Raw genomic sequence first — 23659 nt, forward strand, 5'->3', positions numbered from 1 at the left:
ATCCGATCTGGTCTGTGGGGACCGGTTGGATGACTCCTTTTTCTAGCAGCTTTGAAGCTTCTGCGGCTGCAATTTCCCTTTGACTGGGTGGTGGGTCCGGGATTTTTTTGGACGGTGGCGGTGAGTGTGTGAAGGGAATGGTGTAACCTCCGGCAATAATCCGAAGCACCCATCTGTCCTGAGTGATAGACTCCCAGGCTTTTAGGTGCTTGGCAAAACGGCACCCGACTGGCTCCGGAGCAGCACAGCCGGGCAATCCCTCATGAAGTGTGGGAGGCTGAAGAGCCACGAAAGGACTCGCGGTCTCCAGAATTGCGGGGCCCTCTGCCGCCTCCGGGATGGCGTCTCCCAGAAAAATTTCCCCGTCCTCTGCCTCTGGAAGGGGAATCTTCCTGCTGTTGAGGAAAAAACTTCCGTGATTTGCGGAACCACATCTTCCCTCCTCCTTTAGCCTTGGGATAAGGCCGAAAGGGAGTGGAATAATGTGCACCTACGGCAGATAAAGTTTTTCCCTCTTGCTCACAGCAGGTAAGAGTGTCTTTTACCTTAGGTCCAAACAAAGAGGACCCATCAAAGGGAGCGTCGGCGAAGGAAGACTTGAAGGCCTCCGCGAAATGACACAAACGGAGCCAGGCTTGTCTCCGTAGAGCTACGCCTGTGCCTGCCGCTCTGCCCGCCTTGCCGCATATGAAATGAGCCTCATGGATGAGTTAGAAATCGAGGTAAGGATAGCCAACTGAGAGCTAACCGACTGGGCTAGCTGCTCAGGTAGGTTACCTGAGAGGGAATCTGACAGCTCCTTGACCAGATCCCTCTGTAGCCTGGTAAAATGTGCCAAATAATTCAGGGACCTTAGTGTAAAGGCCGCTGAAGTCAGGGTGCGCTTCCGTGCATCGGTCCATGCTCCTAGACTCCTTATTAGGAGGATGGATGGACGTTGAAGCCTCTGCCACGTCCTGTTGTGTAGCAGATGCCACCACCATGGCATCTACAGCCACGCCTTTTGTCAAGAACTCCTTCTCGGGTGAGGCAGACAAAAATTTGTTAGGGCGAGAAGGCACTGGTTCCACAGTATCTGGATGTTCCCACGCCCTCTGACAAACCAAGTCCAGGAGCTCATCGAAGGGCGGAGACACCCAGGAGGCGGAGGGCTGAGCCCCAAAGGCCTTGAGAAGCACTGACTCATCAGCAGAGGGGGGTTTGGATATCCAGCCGCCTCGTTGGTTAAGGATCTCTAAAATGTCTGCAAATGAGACATCATCCGAGGACGACTTTGGGGACCCCTCCGCATCATCAAGATCAGTGTCCGATGTAAGAGACTCGGGGGAGTCCACGTGCTTCCTCTTGCACGATCTCTTCCTTGGGGCTCCTCCCAAGACAACTCCGAGGAACCCTCAGGAGGAGGGGAACCCCAGTGGGGTAACCTCAGGCCCGGGGCTCCGCTGCCTAGGGACAGGGGAACTGCCAAAGACCCAGTCTCCACGCCCAGGGAAGGTGCCGGTAAAGCCGTAGAGATGGCCGAAGAAGACTTGGCCAAGGCACTCCTCATAGCTCTGAAAGCCGGACCCCCAGAATCCTGGGAGTGTCCGGTCCCCGGAGCCATGATAGCAGACGGAAGTCCTGCAGCCGAAGCACCGAGAGGGAGGCTCGGAACCGACAGCATTGGTCCCGAAACGTCACCCCCGGGTCCGGCCGAAGAAGTCCGCGTGCCAAACTCGGACCCGAAGGCCGGGGTTGGAGTGAGGGTCGGAGCCGACCCTAGGATCTCCACCGGCTCCAACAGCACCTGCTCCGACGGAGCCGAAGAGGTCGGAGGAGGAATGGCAATGGAATGGGCTATTGGCTCCGAAGCCAATTGGGTCAGAGCCGAAACAAATTTTTGAAAGACTGGGGACTGGAACAGTCTTTGGAGCACCCTGTCTATGTCCGAATCTGACATCCTCGATGACCTAGAGGAGACTGAACGGGTTCGAGTTGGCCTCTCCAACGGCCCCAAGGGGCTAGGGGACCGGCTCCGAGGCGACTCGATAACTATCGGTGCCGAAGGAATGCACAAGTCAGTTTCCATCGGTGCCGAGGAGGACTTAGGCGCCGAGGAGGAAGTGTCTGAGCGGACAACCTTCATCGGCTCCGAGATCAGTGGAGCCGATGAAGGTGACCCGCCTCTCGATGCCCCAGCCATCGGCTCCGAAGCCAGAGGAGTCGAGACTGGAGGCATCGAGGCAGACCGTTCCGCCCTCGGCTCCGAAGTCCTTGGAGCCGAAGGAGAAGCCTGTCTATGTCTTTTGGCGGTCGGGTCCGATGGACTGGTCGGAGCCGACGCACTTTTCTTTTTAGCAGGAGAAGGAGAGGATGCTAAAGCTTCTTCAAAAGAGGGTTTTATAAGGCCTTTCAATATAAGCTTATTTTTCCTCTCTTGGAGGACCCTCGAGGAAAAAGCGTGACACGCTGCAGGACTCCTGCAAATGTTTGGCGCCCAAACAATATACACAGAGAGAGTGGTCATCCGTGATAGACATTTTAAAACTACATTTAGTGCACTTCTTAAAGCCCGAAGGCCTAGGCGCCTGAGACATTATAAGTAGAATTGAGTAACTCTCTCACAGACAAAACTCTTTGAAAAGACTGACACTACAAGGATTAACTTGCCGTTAAGAATGACAGCCAGCAATTAAATTAAGGCCAACTGAAGACATACAACAGTGAATATATCTAAGGGAATCCAAAAACCCCTAAAGGTTCAAAGGGGATTGACTGACAGGGAAGGCCCTACAGAACAAGGGGGCCTGTAGCCAGAACAAACACCAATCACACACAAATTTTCCACAAAAAATTTTCAAAACACACACAACAGCACAGAGTAGCCGTTAAAACAGCTTTTTGTTAAAGAATTAGCAAATTTCTGACAGAAAAAGTTAGTGAAAAGACACTACTTAGCTCAGCCAGCTCGAGACCACGTCTTTGCTAGTTAGCGGCAAACGAGATCTGGGGGACTGGTAGTGGTGCATCCTGGGATATAGTAAGCTCAGCCAATAAGAGACTTCGCTCTTTGGCATAAGCGTGCCGAGTCGGAGCCGAGGGATCGGCTCCGAACCCATCAGTCAGAATGTAGGCGAGATAGGATCACATAACATCTTTTAGTTTTACCAAAAGGATGACACTTAGCAGGAGCACTAGAAATTATCTAGTGGAGTTCAAAAGCCTGCCAAGACCTCTCTGTCATGGGGCATTTGCACTAAGTAGCTGATAGGAATTAGGCATGCAAAGGTACACTTTTCCGAAAGAAACAGTTATAGCAGAGCTCAGAGGAGCTGCAAAGGGGCAGAGAGAGCACCCCCCCCCCCCCCGGACCAGCAAGCTGGCCCACTCCCTACCATCAGACTTTCACCAGAACAGCAAGACAGGTTGATCGGGATTCATGTGGAGGACTGACTGGCTATGAAGCTGTTGCCTAGGCTGGGAATGCCTAACTAGGCAAAAGACAGGAACCAGGCTGCGAACCACACGAGAGTCCAACCACAATCTGTGTGTGTTCCAAAAGCAAACAGCTGTTATTAATGTCAAAAATGCGTTTATTAATAAGAAATTAAATTCATGAAGCGCTTTTCGTCATCCATAATCCAACTTTCTCAAATGCAAACTACATTCTACATGCAATGTTCTACCACTTAAATGAAAACATAAAACATCATGCAACTACTACTCCCAATCGCTAGATGGCTCATGGGTTACGTCACTATTCATTCATGAAACATTGTTAACAGGCGAGGAACAAGTAGTGAGTAAAGCAAACTCACTCACTACGTAAACACTGAATATAATGTGGAAACACTACTTAAGTGAACCAACAACCTTAAATACTCAACTAAAATTTAAAAATTATTAAAAATTGTCAGAAGGTTGTCAAAAATACAACCAATAAACTCGGCAATCTTGCCAGGTAGTAAATCTAACATAAAAATAACTGACAATGCATTTTTGACATTAATAACAGCTGTTTGCTTTTGGAACACACACAGATTGTGGTTGAACTCTCATGTGGCTCGCAGCCTGGTTCCTGTCTTTTGCCTAGTTTGTCTTATTTGGGAATGCCTAACTCTTGTACCGCTGGAATGACTAGTCAACTGTTTGAGGTAGTGAAGCCAGTGGGTGAGGTTCTGGGGAGCAGCAAAATATCTGCAACCTCCAAAATGTATATTAAATGTACACATCTTGGAGCTTTCTTCACTGGGTGTCAACTACCAGAATCTCGGTTTTGCATCCATTACAGTAAATCACTTATTATTTGTCTACTCAAATCCTTATAAGTCCTCTTACGTATCTCCTCAGCAGTGAGCAGCAGGGAGTGCTGCAATGCTCTCTTTTAACCACTTCCTTTATATTGTGTGGATCAAAACAAATGTGGCTGCACCTCTACTTTACAACAATGACCACAGTGGTCACCTACTCATTTAGATCAGTTTCTTACAAGCTTCTAAGCTTTATTTATTTACTTACTGCTTTTTTTTACCGGGATAGTCTGTTTGGTCAGTGTCTCTTTACAGTGGAGGCCTGAGAAGAACAGCTTCATGATTAGAAGATAAAGCATGATACAGAATAAGAAATTTGTTTCTGTTCTTGTTCAGTTCTGCCCCTGATAGGTAAGTGAACTCTTCTTGGAGCATGTATTACTGGCACAGCATCTGGAATAATGCGAAATATCATGCATTCCTTGTAACCAAAGCCAAGTCTATACAACATCAGCAAAGTCATGCACAGCTTTGCAATGTTTTCTGTACAAACCTACTCGGGTCTTGTACACTGTGAACACCTTCCTACTATGTTAAACATCTAACAAGCTTATCTTATTAATATGAAAAGTTCAAAGTTTAACGGTAGCACCTGAATCACATTCTGAAGCAAGGCAACTGTTTTCAGCTCCTCTTCCAAGGCAAGTCGTGCTTTCTTCAGCTTATCACTTTCCAGATCTTTCAATTCCTCTTCCCGTTGTTTCTGCATAGTACTAATTTCTTTCATTTTTTCTTGGCACAACTGATTTAGTACTATGAAAGAAAGAAAAAAAAAATTAAATAATATTGTCCTTTCTTCCTCCAAGAGATCCCTACCTGCACTAAGTACAACAATCAGCCTTCAGTTAAGGTCAGCTGCATAAACCAGAATTTTAAGCAATATGAAAAACAAAATGGCACTGTTAAGGAAGTATGTTGTAGGTTTATCCTGCTTTCATCCAAACTGCTGATTCCATGATCCAGAAGTAAGTATGAATTGTGAATTGCCAATCATACTAAGGATAATTTCAGGGCAATCACCATGCCTTCTTCAGCTATATCAGAAACCTTACAGGTAATGCCCAGCAATGTCCAGAGCTAATGCATCACAACATTTTACCGCCCCCTGAGGACTTGGCCAATATATTAACAGACAGATTTAGCTCTAACTTTACTCCCCTATCTCCACCTAACATTACCTCAGCCACATCCAACCCCTATGATCACCTCTGAGCAAGTCCTGAATGCTCTTTCCAAGGTCAGAAACACTAGCTCCAGGGATACTGATGATGCACCAGGCTGACTTCTTTTCCACATGAAGAAATCAGGTACACTTGTTACTAAGCCAATTCAACCTCAGGCTCTCCACTGTATTTGTGTTAGACGACTGGAGAACTGAGGTAGTCATCTCACTGTGTGTGTGTCTATCTGTCTGTGTGTATGTGCGTGCGTGTGTGTGTGTGTGTGTGTGTGTGTGTGTGTGTGTGTGTTTGTGTGTGTGTGTGTGTGTAGGGTCACACTTCTGATCCAGGAAATTACCGAGCTAAAAGCCTTACTAGCCTCATCTGCAAAGCAATGGAAAGTACAGTTGTGTACACCTACCATAAATGTAGATGTTCGAGTGTCTTCACTGTTGCAGTCATGACTGTAGGGTTCTCCCCTGTCGGCATGCAGTCCTCGGTCGGCCAGAATCCCAAAGTCTGGGTCCGGCGTCGGCTGTTCAACCATGCTCCCTGACGTCAGAGCGCCAGGAGTACAAAGCTGACAGCCGATGCCATGTTCTCCAGTTTTTCTTGCCCCAGATGTCAGGAGTCCCAAAATGAGAAAGGTCCCATATCCTTTGCAAATACACCTCAGAAGAATGGTGAAAAAAGGAACCACACAAAAGTAAAAATAAGATGGGACAGGAGGGAGGGAAACCCAGAATGCAACAGTGAAGACACTTGAACATCTACATTTATGGTAGGTATACACAACTGTACTATGTTCATCGTGTTTCACTGTTGCAGTCATGACTGTAGGGTAGAATCCCAAAGCAGAATGAAAGGGAGGTGGTCATAAAGTAGAAGGGGTGGCTAAAAGGCCCTGCAAGACTGCAGAAGCAAAGCCTGCCCTAGACTTAGAGTAGAGAGGTAGATTGTAGTGCTTTGAAAAAGTATGCACTGAACTCCAAGTTGCAGCTTCCAAAATGTCTTTGGTAGGAACTCCCCTGAGGAAGGCAGCAGCTCTGGTGGAATGAGTCTGTATACTCCCTGGGATTTGCTTTCCATGGTGTGAATAACAAAATCTGATTCCATGAGCAATCCATTTAGAAATGGTCTGTTTTGAAATGGCTTTACCTTGGGAACTTGAAGCATAAGAAACAAACAATTGCTCTGATTTTCTGATGTCCTTGGTTCTGTCCAGGTAAAAACGTAGTTGTCTGTGTACATCCAAGGAATGTAAGATCCTTTCCCCTTTATTTTGAGGAGTACGGAAAAAAGTTGGCAAGTGGATAGCTTGATTTAAAGCCACTTTGGAAACCACCTTAGGCATGAATGTAGGATTAGTCCTCAAAGACACCCTGTCTTGATGAAAAATAATATAAGGTTCCACAGCCATAAGAGCTTGCAACTCTGAAACTCTCCTGGCAGAGGTCAGGGCTAACAGGATGGCTGTTTTCCAAGATAAAAACTTGATGTCAGAAGAGGCAGCAGGCTCAAAAGGAGGTAAGGTGAGCTTTTCCAAAACATAGTTGAGATCCCAAGCAGGAAAGGGAGGAGATCTAGGAGGTCTTAAGTTCTTAGCTCCTCTGAGAAACTGTCTCATGAGCTGGTGGGAAAAGATTGGAGGGTCTGTATTATAATGAGCGGAAACAGCAGAGGCATGTATCTTAATGGAAGAGAAAGAGAGACCCTTATGTAAGAGATCTGTCAGGTAAAGTAAAATCAAAGGAATGTTCGGAAGAAGAGGATCAGAATCCTGGGCCTGCATCCAGGAACAAAATCTTTTCCATTTTCCTGCATAAGATTTTCTAGTGCTAGGACGTCTGGCTTCTAAAATGACATCCATAACCTGCTTGGGTAGGAGAGAAGGAATCAAAGGCCCTGGATTAACCAGGCCGCCAGGCTGAGAGTGCTGACATGAGAGTGTAGAACCTGACCCTGATGTTGGGACAGAAGGGTCGGAATCTGTGGTAAGACCCAAGGGGGCTCCAGACATAGGTTTTTCAGAGTGGGGTACCAAAACTGTCGAGGCCAATTTGGGGCCAACAAGATTATCATCTTGGGCTTGTCCTGTTTGATCTTTAATAATACCCGTGGAAGAAGAGGAAGAGGCAGAAAGGCATATCCCGAGAGGTTTCTCCAACTGAATGATAGTGCATCCACTCTCCAAGCTTGTTCGTGGAAAGTCCTGGTGCAAAAATTCTGTAGTTAATGATTGAGATGGGATGCAAAGAGGTCTATGTGAGGACATCCCCAGACTGCTGTTATCATCCTGAATATTTCGGTGTCCAGCATCCATTCGTGTGGATCCAAAAGGTTTCTGCTCAGACTGTCTGCCAGGAAGTTTTGCTTCCCTGGTAGAAATTGAGCTTGAAGGTCCAGATTGCAAGCTACAGCTGAGTTCCATAGATCCATGGCTAGTCTGCAAAGGGGGTAGGAATGAGATCCCCCTTGCCTGTTTATGCTGTGAGGGTGTCAAATTTGACTTTTTTATGTTTACAGTGAATCCCAGGAACTTGAGGAGATCCTGAACAAACCGTAGATGCTGGAGTAAGACCTCCTTGCTGTCTGCCTGAATAAGACAGTCGTCCAGATAAGGGTAAATTTGAATTCCCTTGAGTCTGCAGTAAGCTACTACTGGAGCCAGGCATTTGGTGAAAACCCTGGGAGCAGTAGACAATCCAAAGGGCAGCGCAGAGAATTGAAAGTGCCTCGATCCGGCCTTGTACCCGAGGTATTTTCTGCGTTCCTGTCTGATGGGAATGTGTAAATATGCCTCCTTTAAATCCAAAGTTACCATCCATGCATTTTTGGACAGCATTGGAAGTAGCTGCTGTAGAGTAAGCATCTTGAATTTTGGAATCTCTAGAAAGGTGTTCAAGACTGACAGATCCAGAATGGGTCTCCATGAGTTTTGCTTCCTGGGGACTAGAAAGAGCCTTGAGTAAAAACCTTGTCCCATCTCTGAAAGTGGAACTAGTTCTATAGCTTTCATAGCCAAAAGAGCTTCCACCTGGTTTAAGGCCTCTGTCCATTGATGTTTTGGAAGGTCTGGCCATCCGCTTGGCCTTGGCAGGGTATGAAAATGGAATTTGTAACCTCTTGAAACCACATCCAGAACCCACTTGTCTTGGGTTATACGAGTCCAATTTCGATGAAAAAGAGAAAGTTTTCCTCCGAGAGGGGCTTCCAGGCAAGAAGTTCCTGCAGCCCAACAGAGGGAGTCATTGAGTCTGTTTCCTATGAGTTTGTGACCTGTCCTCTCCTCCCCTAGGGGTGGAAGCATTCCACTGTCTTGGTCTATAAGAAGCTTGTGTTTGAGGCCTTCCTCGGGAGCGTCTATATCTACCCCTCTGAGGCCTGTCTGAATTGGGAAAGGATCAATTTTTTGTAGGCCAATTCCTGCTAAATCTGGGTGGCTGTACTTGTAAGAAATCTTTAACTGTTTGCATGGATTTCGCCTTGTCCTCCATCTTTTTAATCACCTATTCAGCTTTAGATCCAAACAAAACATTATGCTGAACAGGAGCATCCAATAATTTAGCTTTTACTTGTTCTGGTAAATTTTGCTCCTTTAACCATGCATGCCTTCTAATAACTGTGCCAGAGGCAGCAGCCCTACAAGAAGCCTCCAAGGCATCAAATCCACAGTGTAAACCATGCTTCCCAACTTGCTCAGTGGCATGCAGTAAGTCATGTAATTCCTTATCATCTGCACAGGCAGAAATGGAAGTAAGCTTTTGTTTTAAAACAGACAAGAGAAATTGCTGGTACTTCAGCATATGAAACTGACAGTTTAAAGCCCTAATAGATAAAGTAGCAGAAGTGTACACTTTTTTGCCCCATCTTTCTAAAGATCTAGAATCCTTCTCAGTGGGAATGGGGATTTTAGCAGAAGCGGCCTTAACTCCCTTAGGACCCTGAGAAATGGTTTCAGGGTCAGCAGTAGGGTTCTTGTATAAAAACTGGTGGGAATCAGGAACCCTGTAATATCTGTCAGGCTTAACAGGAGCAGGAGGAAAAGAGTCAGGGGTTAAGTTAGCCTCCGAAAAAGCATCATCCACAATATCCAAAACAGGAGGAATAGCCAGGGGTCTATGTTGGGGAAGAAGAAGAAAATCCCTTAGTCTTTTCTTAGATTCTGAATACTCCTGTCCTTCCCAGTGGCACAGTTTCCCCAAAAGAGAAATCCTCAGGGGGAGAAGCTGAAGGAATGGATTCCTCAGCATCAGAATCCTCATAAGGAGGGAAAGAATATTCCTGGTCAGAAGAAGAAACTGAAGAAACAGAAGCCTGATCAGAGGAATTATAATAAACTTCCTTCCTTGGCCTTTTATCTGGAGGGGGATGTGAACCCCTAATCATAGTAAGTAAATCCTCCGCCATCTTAAGTAACTGTTTCTGTGACTTGGGAGCCGGTTCAGAAGAGGCCTGTGTTGCAGTCTTTGATTTGGAAGGAGTCTTTGCCTTTGTCTTTGGCTTTGCCTTTATTAGAAGCCGAGTAGGCCTGAAAACCCCTTCGGAAGCCGGTACCTGCACAGTGGCTCCAGACCCATCCGAAGGAGCATTGTCCAAAGGTCCTGCAATAGAAATATTCAAAGGCCTAGTTGGCTCCTCGTGGGAGTCCGTTTCGGCCATCGGTTCCGAAATGGCCAACGACAGGGGCTGCAAAAGCACCTCACTGACGACGGCCGAACCTGAAGCTGGTTCCGCTTGTGCGATATCGTCAGATTTGGACCTCGGAGGCCTGTCTTTGTCCTTGCGTCGTTTGTGAACTCCGCTAGCCGGAACCGTATCTGTCGACATTTTGTAGTTAAAACGCCTACCGAAGTAATGAAATGCAAAATCGTATCTTCGTTTAATTGTACGTTGATTGAATCTAGCGCAAAACTGACAACTAGCTACGTCGTGGTCAGGGCCTAAGTAAGGAATACAGTAAGAATGAAAATCCTTATGAGGTATTTGCTTCCCACATGAAATATAATTATTAATTTTTTCTGACATCGGACTGGAGCAAGAAAAAGTTTCCCCAACGGGGTACTTAGCTTTGAGTGGAGAAGAAAGTCTTCGGACTGAAGTTTTTCAGAAAAAATTGTCAGGAGTCAGCCTTCCGGCACTTGCGAACTGCTATCACTGCACAGCAAGAAAGACTGGAGAACATGGCGTCGGCTGTCAGCTTTGTACTCCTGGCGCTCTGACGTCAGGGAGCATGGTTGAACAGCTGACGCCGGACCCAGACTTTGGGATTCTGGCCGACCGAGAACTGCCTGCCGGCAGGGGAGAACCCTACAGTCATGACTGCAACAGTGAAACACGATGAACATCGTGCCATAATGGAACTTATTAACAAGGATATACTCAGTCTACAAGTCCTGGACTCAAGCCAGGATTTTTAAAGGCACAGCCTGCCCCCTGAACCTGGTAGACTTCTTTGAACAAATCATTGAAGCATTAGACTCAAGCAAATCCGTTCACAATGTCTACCTGGACCAGGTCAAGACCTTTGATAACATCGGACATTCTAGCGTGGTCAATAAGGTAATCAAACTAAATGTAAACCCCTATGTTACCCACTGGATAGCAAACTGGCTAACTGACAAAACAATCTACTTTTGCAGGAGGCACAGTCACGGATTGGTGCTAAGACCACTTCTCTTTGTATTTACTTATCACATGTCAAAACTGACATCAAGGGCCTGTGGCTGACCAAGATGACTACAAGCTTGAAACTGTCATTAATCCTGCCCCCCCCACCCCCCAGTTCCAGACTTTTCAGGAGGGACTAACACACAGCAATAAGTGGTCACAGCCTAAAAGGAATGCCAATAAATGCAGCACTGTATGCTCTGGGAAAAGTGGGCACCCATACACCTACCACACAGGTGACACCCTTTGAAGGTTGACTCAGTCATTAGGGACCTGTGAGGTTTAGGTGACACTGAACTATCCTTCTATCATCATATATCCACTGTTGTTAGGAAATCTTTTTACCTAGCCAAAGTAATCATCAGGGGTATTTCTTCTAGATCTAATAAGTGGTTACCCCTTATCAGACCTATAGCAAGCGTATAATGGCCCCTTTGGTATGTAATTGTCTAGGCTATGACCCAGCGAGAGACCTCACTATTTCCTTGGTAAGACATTCAAGATTATGTCTTCCGAGACCTAATGAGACTGCCTTAAAGTGCTCTCTTTTCTTGCTTTCCTATACACTCTTGAGAGCTGTTCTCTGTTTATTTTACAGAGCCTTGAAGGATCTTATCCTGTAATCAGAAGATACACAAGACTTATGGATGACATCTTCTTTTTATGGGATGGGTCATGTGGACATGTGTGAATTCATAACATACTTAAATACCACAGATTTTTTAAAAATTCTAATTCAAGCGGTCAGATGACAAAATGGAATTCTTGAATGTTTTGTTACAGAAAGACATGTTCAACTAAAAAATTGTTTTAACATTTACAGACAGCCGATATAATGGAGAAGGGAATTGGAGTATGACAATGAACAACCCAGGTAGATGAAACAAAATCTGATTAAAGCACAGATGACAGGTTCATATGTAGGTACTAGGCTAGCTGCCCTGAAGGCATTTATAAGCCTAGCTGGAAAGTGTTGGCTTTCCCCGCCCCCTTAGATTAGTTCCCTGTACCTCTGTCCAGCAGTCTTCTGGTTTCTTTGAAGAGGGTTAGCAAGGAGCTCTGCCTAATGTAGATTGGAATCCTATTCCAGAGCATGGGAAGTCTCTGTGACAGGAATCTATCCCTCCAGCACGTCCTATTTATTGTTGTGGTGAGGTTTAGATCCCTAGAGCGTGTAGCTCAACGGGATATGGCTTTCTTTAGGTGCAGCATGCCCATCAATTCTGGGTTGGACATGGCCTTGTATGTCAGACAGAGATCACCTCTGAACAGGCGGTATGCAACCAAGTACAGCTGGAGTTTCTTCAGTCGAGCTGCATAGGACATCTGTTTGAGGCCAGTGATCCTCTTGGTCAGGTATTTCTGTGGTCTTTCCAGCTGTTGCAGGTGTCTTGTAAGGTACATCCCAAATGGGGCGTTATACTCTATGATGGGTCTGATGAGTGATGCGTAGAGGGGCACAATGACCTTCGTTGATCTGGATGCAAACCCTTTTGTGATTAGGTGGGCCACATAGAAGGATTTTCTAACCACTTTGGCAGTGTGATTGTCAAAGGAGAGGTTACTATCTACTTGGGTCCCCAGATCCCTTATTACGTCTTCCGTATTTAGGGGGCTACCACCTATGTGGTAGTTTGTGGGTACTATGTTTTTTAGAAAAGGGGATGACTATGCACTTTTTGGCATTTAGCTTGAGGCCATGGTTTTGACACCAGGCATCTGTCTTAGTGAGAAACTTTTGGAGGATGTCTGTGTCAGCCGGAGAGTCAATTATAGCCCCTAGTTTGCAGTCACACTGATATGATTACCTAGATTACTTTTTGGTGATGAACAGTATCACAGAGAGATGAATGTTTGGAAGAATACACTCTGTGATAGGGGATGCCATAGAAGTATTACACAAATGATGGCTAGTGACACTATTAAAAGAAGCGACACAGCTTCACCCCTCATACTAATGAAATCCATGAAAAAGAACATGACTAATGAAAATGAAACTGTGACAAGTTCTCTAAAGCGATGGCCATTAGTTATTCTAAGGATGCCAACACCAATAAGAAAGTTAAAACAGTCATATACTTTTTATCTATCCTTTGTTGACCAGGTTAGTCCTACTTTGCTAGTGGCTTTTTTACAGGGGAGACCTTTGTGGCATTTATACTACTAAGTAAAATTTGACAAGGGCATTGGGAGCTTGCTCTACTCTTTTTGATAGGTGCTGTGTGATCTTTTACATGCATCTCAAATAAATGGGATTTTGGTTTAATAGTTCATTCAAAGGAAGACACTTAATACTGCACTGTCCGCAGTCCTATCATCTGGCATGATAATACAACTCACAGCCTAGATTATTAGAAAAAGTGGCTACGTTTTACCTGTAACCTAGAAATCTCTAGAAAAATGAATGACAAGCCTAACAAAAAAGGACACTGAAGTATTACTTTGAAAGTAGCAACAAGGAGGCTTTGATTGGGAGGTTAAATGGAATTAGGAAACATGGAAAATACAGTCAGTATAGAGTTGGCTTGGAAAGCCCCACGTAACAGTGGGCAACTACCCCAATACTATATGTACAAATGATAAACTTAACTGCTACACACAGGGTATGGTGTATATTTGTAATGTGCATTACATGAAAAGTTGTGAAGCATGCCTTAATCATGATTTTATTTATCACTATCTTTCAAAGAAACAAATAGTTACACTGTTTTGTAATTATGTTTTTAAGTACACAAGGCTCATTATGACAAATGAACTTATGATTCTCTGTAAAACCTTAGAGAGGTTTTTTCTTACCATATTACCTTCTCATAATGTGACCATTTTAGTCATCTGTTCAATCTAATCACTGTAGAGAATTTAAGTGTGGAAATTCACTTTGTTCAACATTCTGAAATCCTGACACTTGTGGACAAAAGTGCTCAATAAAGTTCATTTCTTGTATGCTGGCCAAAGGAATATAGTTTAGAAACTGGGACAGTAGTTGCGTTCGGTCTTTGGAATAGATTATTTATAAGACTGGCAGCTGAAAAGAATGGTTCACGGAAAATGTTAGTATCAACCCCCTGGATAAAATGATTAGGCCGTGTGGTCCTATAACCAGCATACCTTACCCATTCCCTTACTCTAGCCTCCTTTTAGCTGTAAATACCTCTTTCCTTAGTCCTAGACCAGCTAACTCCCTTTAGAACCTACCATTGTAATATTATTGTTGACCACTAGGTGGCACTCTTATCCAGTCCTACATGACTTACTTACCCCACTTTCTTACAGTATTTCCACATTACATCTCTGATGTTTTGTACTAGCTCTTAATGATATCCTGCTTTATCCTTGTACTCTTACTGCCTACACCCAGCTATCCTCATATTCTCTACCACTGATTCTCTTATCGCTGTACTTACCTACACTCAACCTACCTTCAGTATTCTGCATTTTACTGATTTTTCTTCCTGAAGCTGCTCCTCTATTTGTCTCTACCCACTCCGTTCGCCCTGCGGGCTCACTCTGCTCCACTACCCTGCCCCCTATTCCCACCCACCCCGAACACCACTAACCTTATACTACATAACCACACCCTCTCCCCCTCTCAACCAATCACAAAGTTACCACACCCCTTACCTTTGCACCAATCACTAGAAAATACTCCACAACAACCTAACCTACCTCCACCTTCTCTAACCAATCCCTTCCTCTCCCTCCAAAACTCCTACCTTCCACATACCAGTCTTATTGCTACTCCTTACCTCCTACTTTGTACCTTACAACTAAATTCTCCCAATGACTAAACTACCTACCTCAGGACACTTACAGCTGCTCCTCCTTATAATACTTCTACCTTCTCTAATGACAGCCAACATTCTGACCTCCTATATAAAACAATTATGTCCATAATTGCACTATTTCTCAAAACAAACAGCCATACCATTTCTTGTTGTCTCACTAAACCACAAACATAACATCTACCCCATGCTACCTACTAGCAAAGTATCATCGACTAGCCCACATTAGGTATGATTATCTAAAAACTAGGAAGTCTCTAAACCAACACTGTAACCAAAATAATCCACAAGTATCCAGACTGCGAAACAATTCCAGTAATAAAGATGACGAAGCCAACCAAAGGCTAAAACACAGTTTTAATCTAAAAATCTTGAAAGTAACAAATCCACTTGGTTAAGTAACAAATCCACTTGGTTAAGCGCTTTCGTCTACATTAAGACATCCTCAGAACCAAGACAAATAGTGTAGTAAAAACTTTTAAATACAATACAAAGACACACCCATTTGAAACCTTCAATAGAACCAATCAACCAATTAAACATAGCAAACAGAAATAAAGCAACAGTAACTAGATGTTACAGCTATAGTACAGAATATAATAGATGCTTCATATACTTAAAAACATAAGTGAATGTTTTTTCAATTCACTTGAAATTGAAATGTGTTCATTTAACCCTGGTGGGTTAGTTACATCTAACCTAATCTGCCACAATATTTCCCTGCGCAATAAAACGTTCTCCCAGTCTCCTGAAAATGGTGTTGTAATTTGTTCAAGTATAAAAAAAACAAACTTATTGAAGTTTTGACAACATGCAGCATGCCTTGCCAATGCACTTCTATTGTCCCCCTTTCTTATGCTATATACATGCTGATATATTCGTTGTTTCAAACTGTTCTTAGTCTTGCCTACATAAAATGCGCTGCATGTGCAGCAAGTAGCAAGATAAATATTTTTTTCTGCTCTACAGTTTAAACATTTTACTGTGTCCCAATGATTAATAATGTTCAAAACTCCATTGCCCTTATTCACATTAATATAGGAACAATATGCACAATGGTGACATTTTCTAGTCGTAGGTACACCCCTGCTCGTACAACTTCTTTCCAACATCATCTTAACATTCTACCTGTTTTTGTATGTGAAAAACGGTGGCGATTTAAATAAATGACAGATATTACTATCAACTTGTAACAACATCCATTTTCTATTTATAATCTTTTCAATAGCCTTAATATCAGTTGTATAATGCAACACCATATTTGTATTCGGTGTTAATACTCTAGTCATTTTGTTTTCCATTGTGTTGACCGTGCTTGTCACCCCATGTTTAATAATGGGTACATATTTATCCTGTCTCCCAAACCAAACTTCACCTATAATTTTCTCCAAAAAGTCTATGGGATATCCCCTATCAATAAACATTTTTTTAATTACTGTAAATTCTTCTAAACAGTCAGAAGAATCAGAAGTGAGACGTGAAGCTCGGATTAGCTGACTCTTAACTACCCCCTTTTTCTGATAAATGGGGTGGCAGCTCATGTAATGCAAATATGTGTTACAAAATGTAGGTTTCGTAAAAATTCTAGTAGCAAGAGTAGCATCACCTTTGTTAAAAAATAAAATATCTAGGTAATTCATCACTTTCACATCCTGTTTAAATGAAAACTTCAAAAAGTCAGAACAACTTTGCATAAAATTGAAAAGCATTTCTAACTGTTCTCTAGTGCCTGTCCACAAGAAAAATAAATCGTCCAAAAATCTAAAATAGACCAGGCAAAACCTATATAGTGGGAATTTGAACAAAACGTTCAGTTCCCACCATAACATGACTGTGTTCGCAAACAGGGGGGGGGGGGGCGCATGCAGCGCCCATCGCAACCCCCTGTTTCTGTTTGAAAAATTCACCTTCAAATGTCAAAAAAATTGTTACTTAGCACCAGTTCCATGAAAATGCATATTGTTTCTTTCTCATCATCGTGAAGATCACTATATTTAAAAATTATGTCTCTAAACCAATCCAAGCCATTTTCTTGTGGGATTACTGTTAAGAGACTATTCACATCACAAGTCACCAAAATAACATCGTTTGGTATCACCACGGTTTGTAACTTACTCAAAAGGTCCCAAGAGTCTTTTAAAATGTTGGGAAATCTATCAAAAAGATGCTTAAGTCTCGCATCAACATATTCTGCTATGGGTTCAGTCACAGACCACCTTGCTGCAACTATTGGACGTAGCGGTGGGTCTTCTTGATTAGAGTGAATTTTAGGAATCCCAAAAATCTTAGGTAGTAGTGGATTTTCTACCCTCAAATAATCATAGAGGGGTTTGGAAATGGAGTCGAATAACAACAGTTCATCAAGCACAATCTTCACAGACCTGTATGCTAGACTGACTTCTTTCAGGGAAACTACCCCATATACTTCAGTGTTAAGCAAATTCATCATATGACCACTATAGTCTTCAGACTCCATAATGACCAATCCCCTCCCTTATCAGGCTTCATACAACTAATTCCTTGGTTTTGCCTGATTTCATAAAGCAACTGACTCTCACCTTGAGAGAGATTGTAAAATCTACAACGTTTGTTCCCAAACAATGATTTCCCTTTCACATTGCCTTTCAAAAATGTTAATGGCTGGATGCAATGGAGGGTTAACGTACTGGACCTTTTGAAATCATCATTTTCTCTTGTTTCTGATCCCACACCATCATACATAACCCTGAAATTAAGTTTGCGACTAAACATTTTTAGATCGAGTACGATGTCCTCTACGCGGGCTCCTTTTGCAGGAATAAATTTAAAACCTTTCAAAAATAGACTGTGATGTTGAGGCCCTATAATCATACTCGAAAAGTTGTAAATATTGAAATTGTAAAATTAAGTCATTTTTACAGTACCTGATCTATTAATAGTGGAGCATGCTCCTGGAATTGACCCATTTAATTCTGATAATTCTGGCCATTCTTGAAATTGTGGTACCTCCTGCCGTTCATCGGTTGATGCCCTTGTCCCTGCCAATTGTTCACCTGCTTTCTTCCTGCTAGTCTCTCCGACCTTCTCAGTCCTGCTTGCTCCAAAGGGGCCTCGTCCTGCATTGCCCCTTGTTCATCACCGACAATGGGGTTATATATACCATTTTGAATTCCCCTGGTTGAAAAGGGTAATGGATAGACTGTCTTCCTCTGGTATTCGTCGTTGTCACGTTTAAGTTTTTTATCTTTTCGCATCCTGATAGCTCCCATTTTGCGCTCCCATTTTGCGCTCAGTGTATTCAAACACTTGATTGAACCTTATTTTGTGATCTTGAAACTGCACATCCGCAGTAATGGACTCCACAGTTTTAGCGATCTCCTGTTTATACTCATTCATCCTTCTTTCGTTGTCTTTAATCAATAAACTTGTCAATTCCAGTCTGGTACGATCGAAAAACTCAGTAAGCTCAACATGAAAAACTGAGTTTGCTTCAACCCCCTGGGGTACTTCCAAACTTGTAGTCCTTTAGGTACATGCGATCTCTTCACACTTTCTTCCAACAAATAATTGTCCAATTGTAACGTTTTGAACTTATACAGTACCTTCTCTAACTGCCCAATCTGTTCTAAAATCATCAGAACTCGCCCAGAGTCTGACACAATAGGTTCCATTGCTTGACCACCACCCAAATTGTCGAGCCAAGCATAAACTTTTGGAACCGAAGAGAAGTCAGACATGATTCCACGCAAACTAACAAAAGCAGTGTTGTCACAATAGTTAGTGGTTTTGGTTCTAAACCAACACTGTTTATCCCAGAATCCTAAATCTCAATCAAATGTCCACTTATTAATAGATGGAGACATTCATCCAAACCCAGGCCCAAGGAATACTTTTATTACCCAAGCCCATAGCCCTAAGCCCTCTAGTAAACTAACCCCCACCAAACCTCCCAACTCTCTCTTAACAGCACATCTCAATATACGAAGCATAAATAATAAAGTTGCACAACTCCATGCCCTCTTGGTTGTTCACTCATTTGACATCCTATGCCTGACAGAAACCTGGTTAAAACCTGGAACTCAAGACAATGTAGTCATCCCACCCGGATACAATATCTTAAGGCAAGACCGTATAACCAAGAAAGGAGGTGGGGTAGCTATTCTATACAAAGCAGGCATGCAAGTTACTGCTTCTGACTACAAACCACCTCAGGACAATAATGCAGAAATCCTTATTGCTAAATTACAGCTTTTGTTGTTGTTTGTCTTTCGGCTTTTTCCCGGTAAGGGGTCGCCACAGCAGAACTCTGGTCTGCTAATGATTGCCAGTAGATTTTTACGAAACGCCGAGGTGCCAACTCGACACCCAACCTTCAATGAAGGCACGCCCATTTATGCATGCATGTCTTTCGAAAGCTACCCAACCGCGGGGAGGACATGCAGACTCCACACAGAAGGCCCTCCCAAGACAAGCAGAGAATCGAACGGGAGAACCTCTTGCTGTGAGGTAACAACGCTACTGCCGTACCACCGTGGCATGAATTAAATACTCATAAATCCATCTATATCATCTGTATCTATCTGCCACCTGGTAATAACACCATCACCCTGGAAAATATCCTTAACTGGTTATCACTAAACTTCCCACAAGAAACTATAGTCCTAGGTGACTTTAATATTGACTGGAAGTCCTGTAGCAATGAACACCCTACTACCCATATTAACCTACATGGCTTTTCTCAAACCATTACCTCACCCAACCAGGATAAATAAACCCAATAAAAAATAAACTATCTTAAATTGGATTCTTATAAATAACTATCACCAACCATATGATGTAGGGACCCTCCCATATGATGTGAATGACCACTTACGTACCTATATCATCAGGCATAAGATCAATATACCCTTCCCACCCACACTGAGAACAACTCGCACAAATAAAAACTTTGACCCAGATGTCTTCCAAAGTGAACTTAGGGCATGTGACTGGTCACCCTTAAAATACCTCCCACTAGAGGAAGCTGCAAATTACTTCAGTTCTAAATTCCTAGCCATTCCAGACCACCATGCACCAACCCGCTCTATCAGAATTAGGACTAAACCAGACCCATGGCTTACTAAAGAAACCAGGCACAAAATCCTACTTAGAAATAAATGCTGGGCCAAATGGCAAACTACAAAAAAACCCTTAGATCAGCAGAAATTTAGGCAGTTGAGAAATAACACAAAGAAAGCTATACTCTCAGATAAAAGAAACTTTTACTTGGAACTCCGGAAAACCCACCAAAATAAACCACAAAAGTTTTGGGCAACCATTAACAAACTTCTTCACCCAGGTCATTCCATTACACCAACCCCACAGGGCACTGATCATGAGAATCCCAAGCAAACTGCCAATACCTTCAATACCTTTTTCCACAGAAGTCATTCAAACTCTTGCCAATCAGCTAACACCTGAAAGCTTAACTTTGCTAACCTCAAGTACTAACCCACTCCCTCCATTTCACTTGCAACCAGTCCCTACATCACACATTCTCACCCTTATCCAAAACCTTAAACCAACTACACCATTAGCTGACTAACTACCTGCTGAATATCTGCAAATAGCAGCCATATCCATAGCCTATCCCATTTCCATCCTGATTAACAGAACCATAATCGAAGGCAACATCCCAACTATCTAGAAAATCTCTCACATTATCCCCCTACATAAAGGTGAGAACTCCAACAAATTGTCTAACTATTGCCCCATAGCCTTACTTTCTCCTCTGGCAAAAATAATGGGAAAATGCATCCATAGACAACTCCTCGACCACCTTATCCAAAATAACTTGCTTTCTAATTGTCAACACGGATTTAGGCCATTCCACAGTACTATCACTGCCCTCTTATCCTTTTCTGACTGCATTAATAAAATCCATAACAATATGCTTTCCTCTGCACTCTTTATTGACCTTTCAAAAGCATTTGATATGGTCAACCATCAGATACTTTTAAATATCCTTAAATCCCTTTCCCTAGATGCACTGGCTATAAAATGGTTCCATTCTTACCTGGACAATAGACAGCAGGCTGTGCTATGGGATAATAATCTATCTACCCACCTCCCCATTACCCTTGGTGTCCCCCAAGGATCCATATTAGGACCTTTGTTGTTCTCAATTTTTATTAACGATCTTCACTCAGTAATTCCCCCTGCTACTTGCATTCCATATGCAGACGATTCCACACTAATATGCTCAGCCACCTCACCATCTGAACTACAGTCCCTAACCCAAAAGGTATTTAATACAGTAGAATTAGAAGTTATGTACCTACCATAACGTTCCATGTTAGCTGTCTTCTCTCGCCTTCTTTTTTGCTGGATGGGTTCGGAGCCGATCCTCGGCTCCGACTCGGCACTTGCTAAGCTCGAGAATCACTTTTACCAGCTCGAGGCAGCCCTATATCCCATGATGCAAGGCGGTAATTACCCAGATCTCGTTTGGTATCTAGAGGAAAACTGCCTGCAATCTTTCTACAAGGAAAGCAGAATCATTAGCCTAGAAGACTGTAAGAGGAACCAGGTAACAGAGATCCCAAGCTAACTGGTGTCCGAGGGAGAACAATCTCCCCGAGAAGAGGGAAAACAAGGTCTGTCCAGGCTAGGGGGACAGGAGGGAGGGACGCAAGAAAGAAGGCGAGAGAAGGCAACTAACATGGAACGTTATGGTAGGTACATAACTTCTAAATGTTAAGTTGTCAATCTCGCCTTCATTCTTGCTGGATGGGACCGCGTCCCTAGCACCCCTATCCTGGGTGGCTCAATGGAACAGACTCTTGAGAACTGTGGAACCAAAACTTGCCCTGTCCCTGGAGGCCAAATCCAATTTGTAATGAGAAACGAAGGTATGAGGAGTGGCCCAAGTGGCTGCTGCACAAATAGTGTCCAAGGATAGTCTAGCCTGAAAAGCTGTAGATGTGGCTAGACCTCTAGTAGAATGCGCTTTAGGTTTTGAGATCAGCTGTTTGCCCCTCAGCTGATAAATGTCAGAAATGGTGGACGATAGCCAGCTGGATAAGGTTACTTTAGAAACAGGAAGACCTTTCCTATTTTCAGCATAGGAAAGAAAAAGCTGATCAGATTTCCTAAATTGCTTTGTTCTGTCCAAATAATATCTGAGTTGGCGATGAACATCTAAGCAATGTAGTTTTTGTTCTGCCCTGTTAGAATAATTGGGAAAAAATACAGGAAGGTCAATGGATTGATTTAAATTTGTTTTAGAAGCAACCTTGGGCAAAAAGGATGGATTGGTTCTTAAGGACACTCTATCCTTGTGGAAGACCAAGTAAGGGGGACGAACACAGAGGGCATGTAGTTCCGACACTCTCCTAGCCGAAGTAATAGCAACTAGAAAGAGAGTCTTCCAAGAAAGACATTTTAATGAGCATGTAGCAGCCGGTTCGAAAGGGGGAAGAATCAAGGATGCCAGCACTAAATTTAGGTCCCACTGTGGTGGAGGATCTCTAACAGGGGGCTTAAGAAGGAACACCCCTTTGAGAAAAGCTTTACAAAGTTTGTGAGACATGATATTGTGGTCTGCAAATCCGACATGGAAATTAGAGATTGCTGCCAACTGGACCTCAACTGTGGACGCAGAAGAGCCGGAGCGAAAATTTTCAGCAAGAAAGTCCAAGACCGATTGAACAGGGGCAGTAAAAGGATCTATGTTCTTAGACTTTGCCCAAAAAGAGAAACGTTTCCACTTACTAGAGTAAATCCTCCTGGTAGAGGACTTTAGAGAAGCTACTATTATATCTCTAACGGGGTTAGAGATCACAGGAAGCCTGGCTAATGTAGGAAGTGGAGCAACCAAGCAGTGAGGTTGAGGGAACGAATTGATCGGTGCAGTTGACCCGACTGGTGGGTCAGAAGATCTGGAATTGGATCCAGATGCCAAGGCTGCACCATGAGATGGCGATGAAGGAACGGGAACCAAATTTGTCGAGGCTAGTAAGGGGCAATGAAAATCATTTTGGCTCTCAAGACGGTAGCTTTCTGGAGTACTTGAGGTATCAACGGAAAGGGGGGAAAAGCATAAAGAAGTCCCCGGGGCCAATCTTGGGTAAGAGCGTCTCTGGGGGTATGGCCCGGAAGTGGAAAGAGAGAGAAGAAGTGTGGGCATTTGCTGTTTTAGGGAGTAGCAAAAAGATCGCAGCATGGGCGGCCCCACTTCTGAAAAATCTCCTCCACTATGGAAAGTTTGAGAGACCACTCGTGAGGCATGAGAATAGCTCTGCTCAATCTGTCCGCTATTATGTTGGTTCTCCCGGGGATATGCGTTGCTACCAGAAACCGATGAGAGGAGATCGCCCATTGCCAAAGTCTGAGAGCTTCTCGACACAAGGGACAGGACTTGGTTCCGCCCTGTTTGTTGATGTACCACACCACGGACATGTTGTCCGTGTGAACTGCAATAGTTCCTAAGGGAAGAAAGTCGTTGAGGGCTTGCAACGTTAAAAGCACTGCTCTCATCTCTATGACATTTATGTGCAGGTGGTATTCGAACAGTTGCCATGTGCCATGAACCATCCTGCCCTGATAATGCCCCCCCCCACCCGATCAGGGAGGCATCCGAAGTGACCGTGGCTACCGGGGCCGGAAGGACAAACGGTCTGCCCTGATGGACTAGGGGAGAAGAAGTCCACCAGGATAGATGGCTCTTGCAGGTTTGTGTCACCAGGATCTTGTGACGCATGGGGAGCTGCTGGTAGGACCATTGAGTGAACAACATCCA

At 43.7% G+C, this 23659-nt stretch overlaps 1 protein-coding gene across 3 annotated transcripts in view; it reads right to left on the minus strand.

Annotated features, from left to right (window-relative positions):
* CENPH (centromere protein H) overlaps nucleotides 1-23659 on the minus strand; it is a 620329-nt gene that overhangs the window by 268328 nt on the left and 328342 nt on the right. For all 3 annotated transcript variants that reach the window (XM_044075457.1, XM_044075459.1, XM_044075458.1), the window contains one exon: nucleotides 4882-5042. In XM_044075457.1, coding sequence (XP_043931392.1) covers nucleotides 4882-5042 — 161 coding nt within the window. The remainder of the gene's footprint in view (nucleotides 1-4881; nucleotides 5043-23659) is intronic.

Source organism: Protopterus annectens, chromosome 6.part1 (genome assembly GCF_019279795.1).
Source record: "Protopterus annectens isolate FY-2018-M chromosome 6.part1, PAN1.0, whole genome shotgun sequence".
In the NCBI taxonomy this organism is placed as follows: domain Eukaryota; kingdom Metazoa; phylum Chordata; order Ceratodontiformes; family Protopteridae; genus Protopterus; species Protopterus annectens.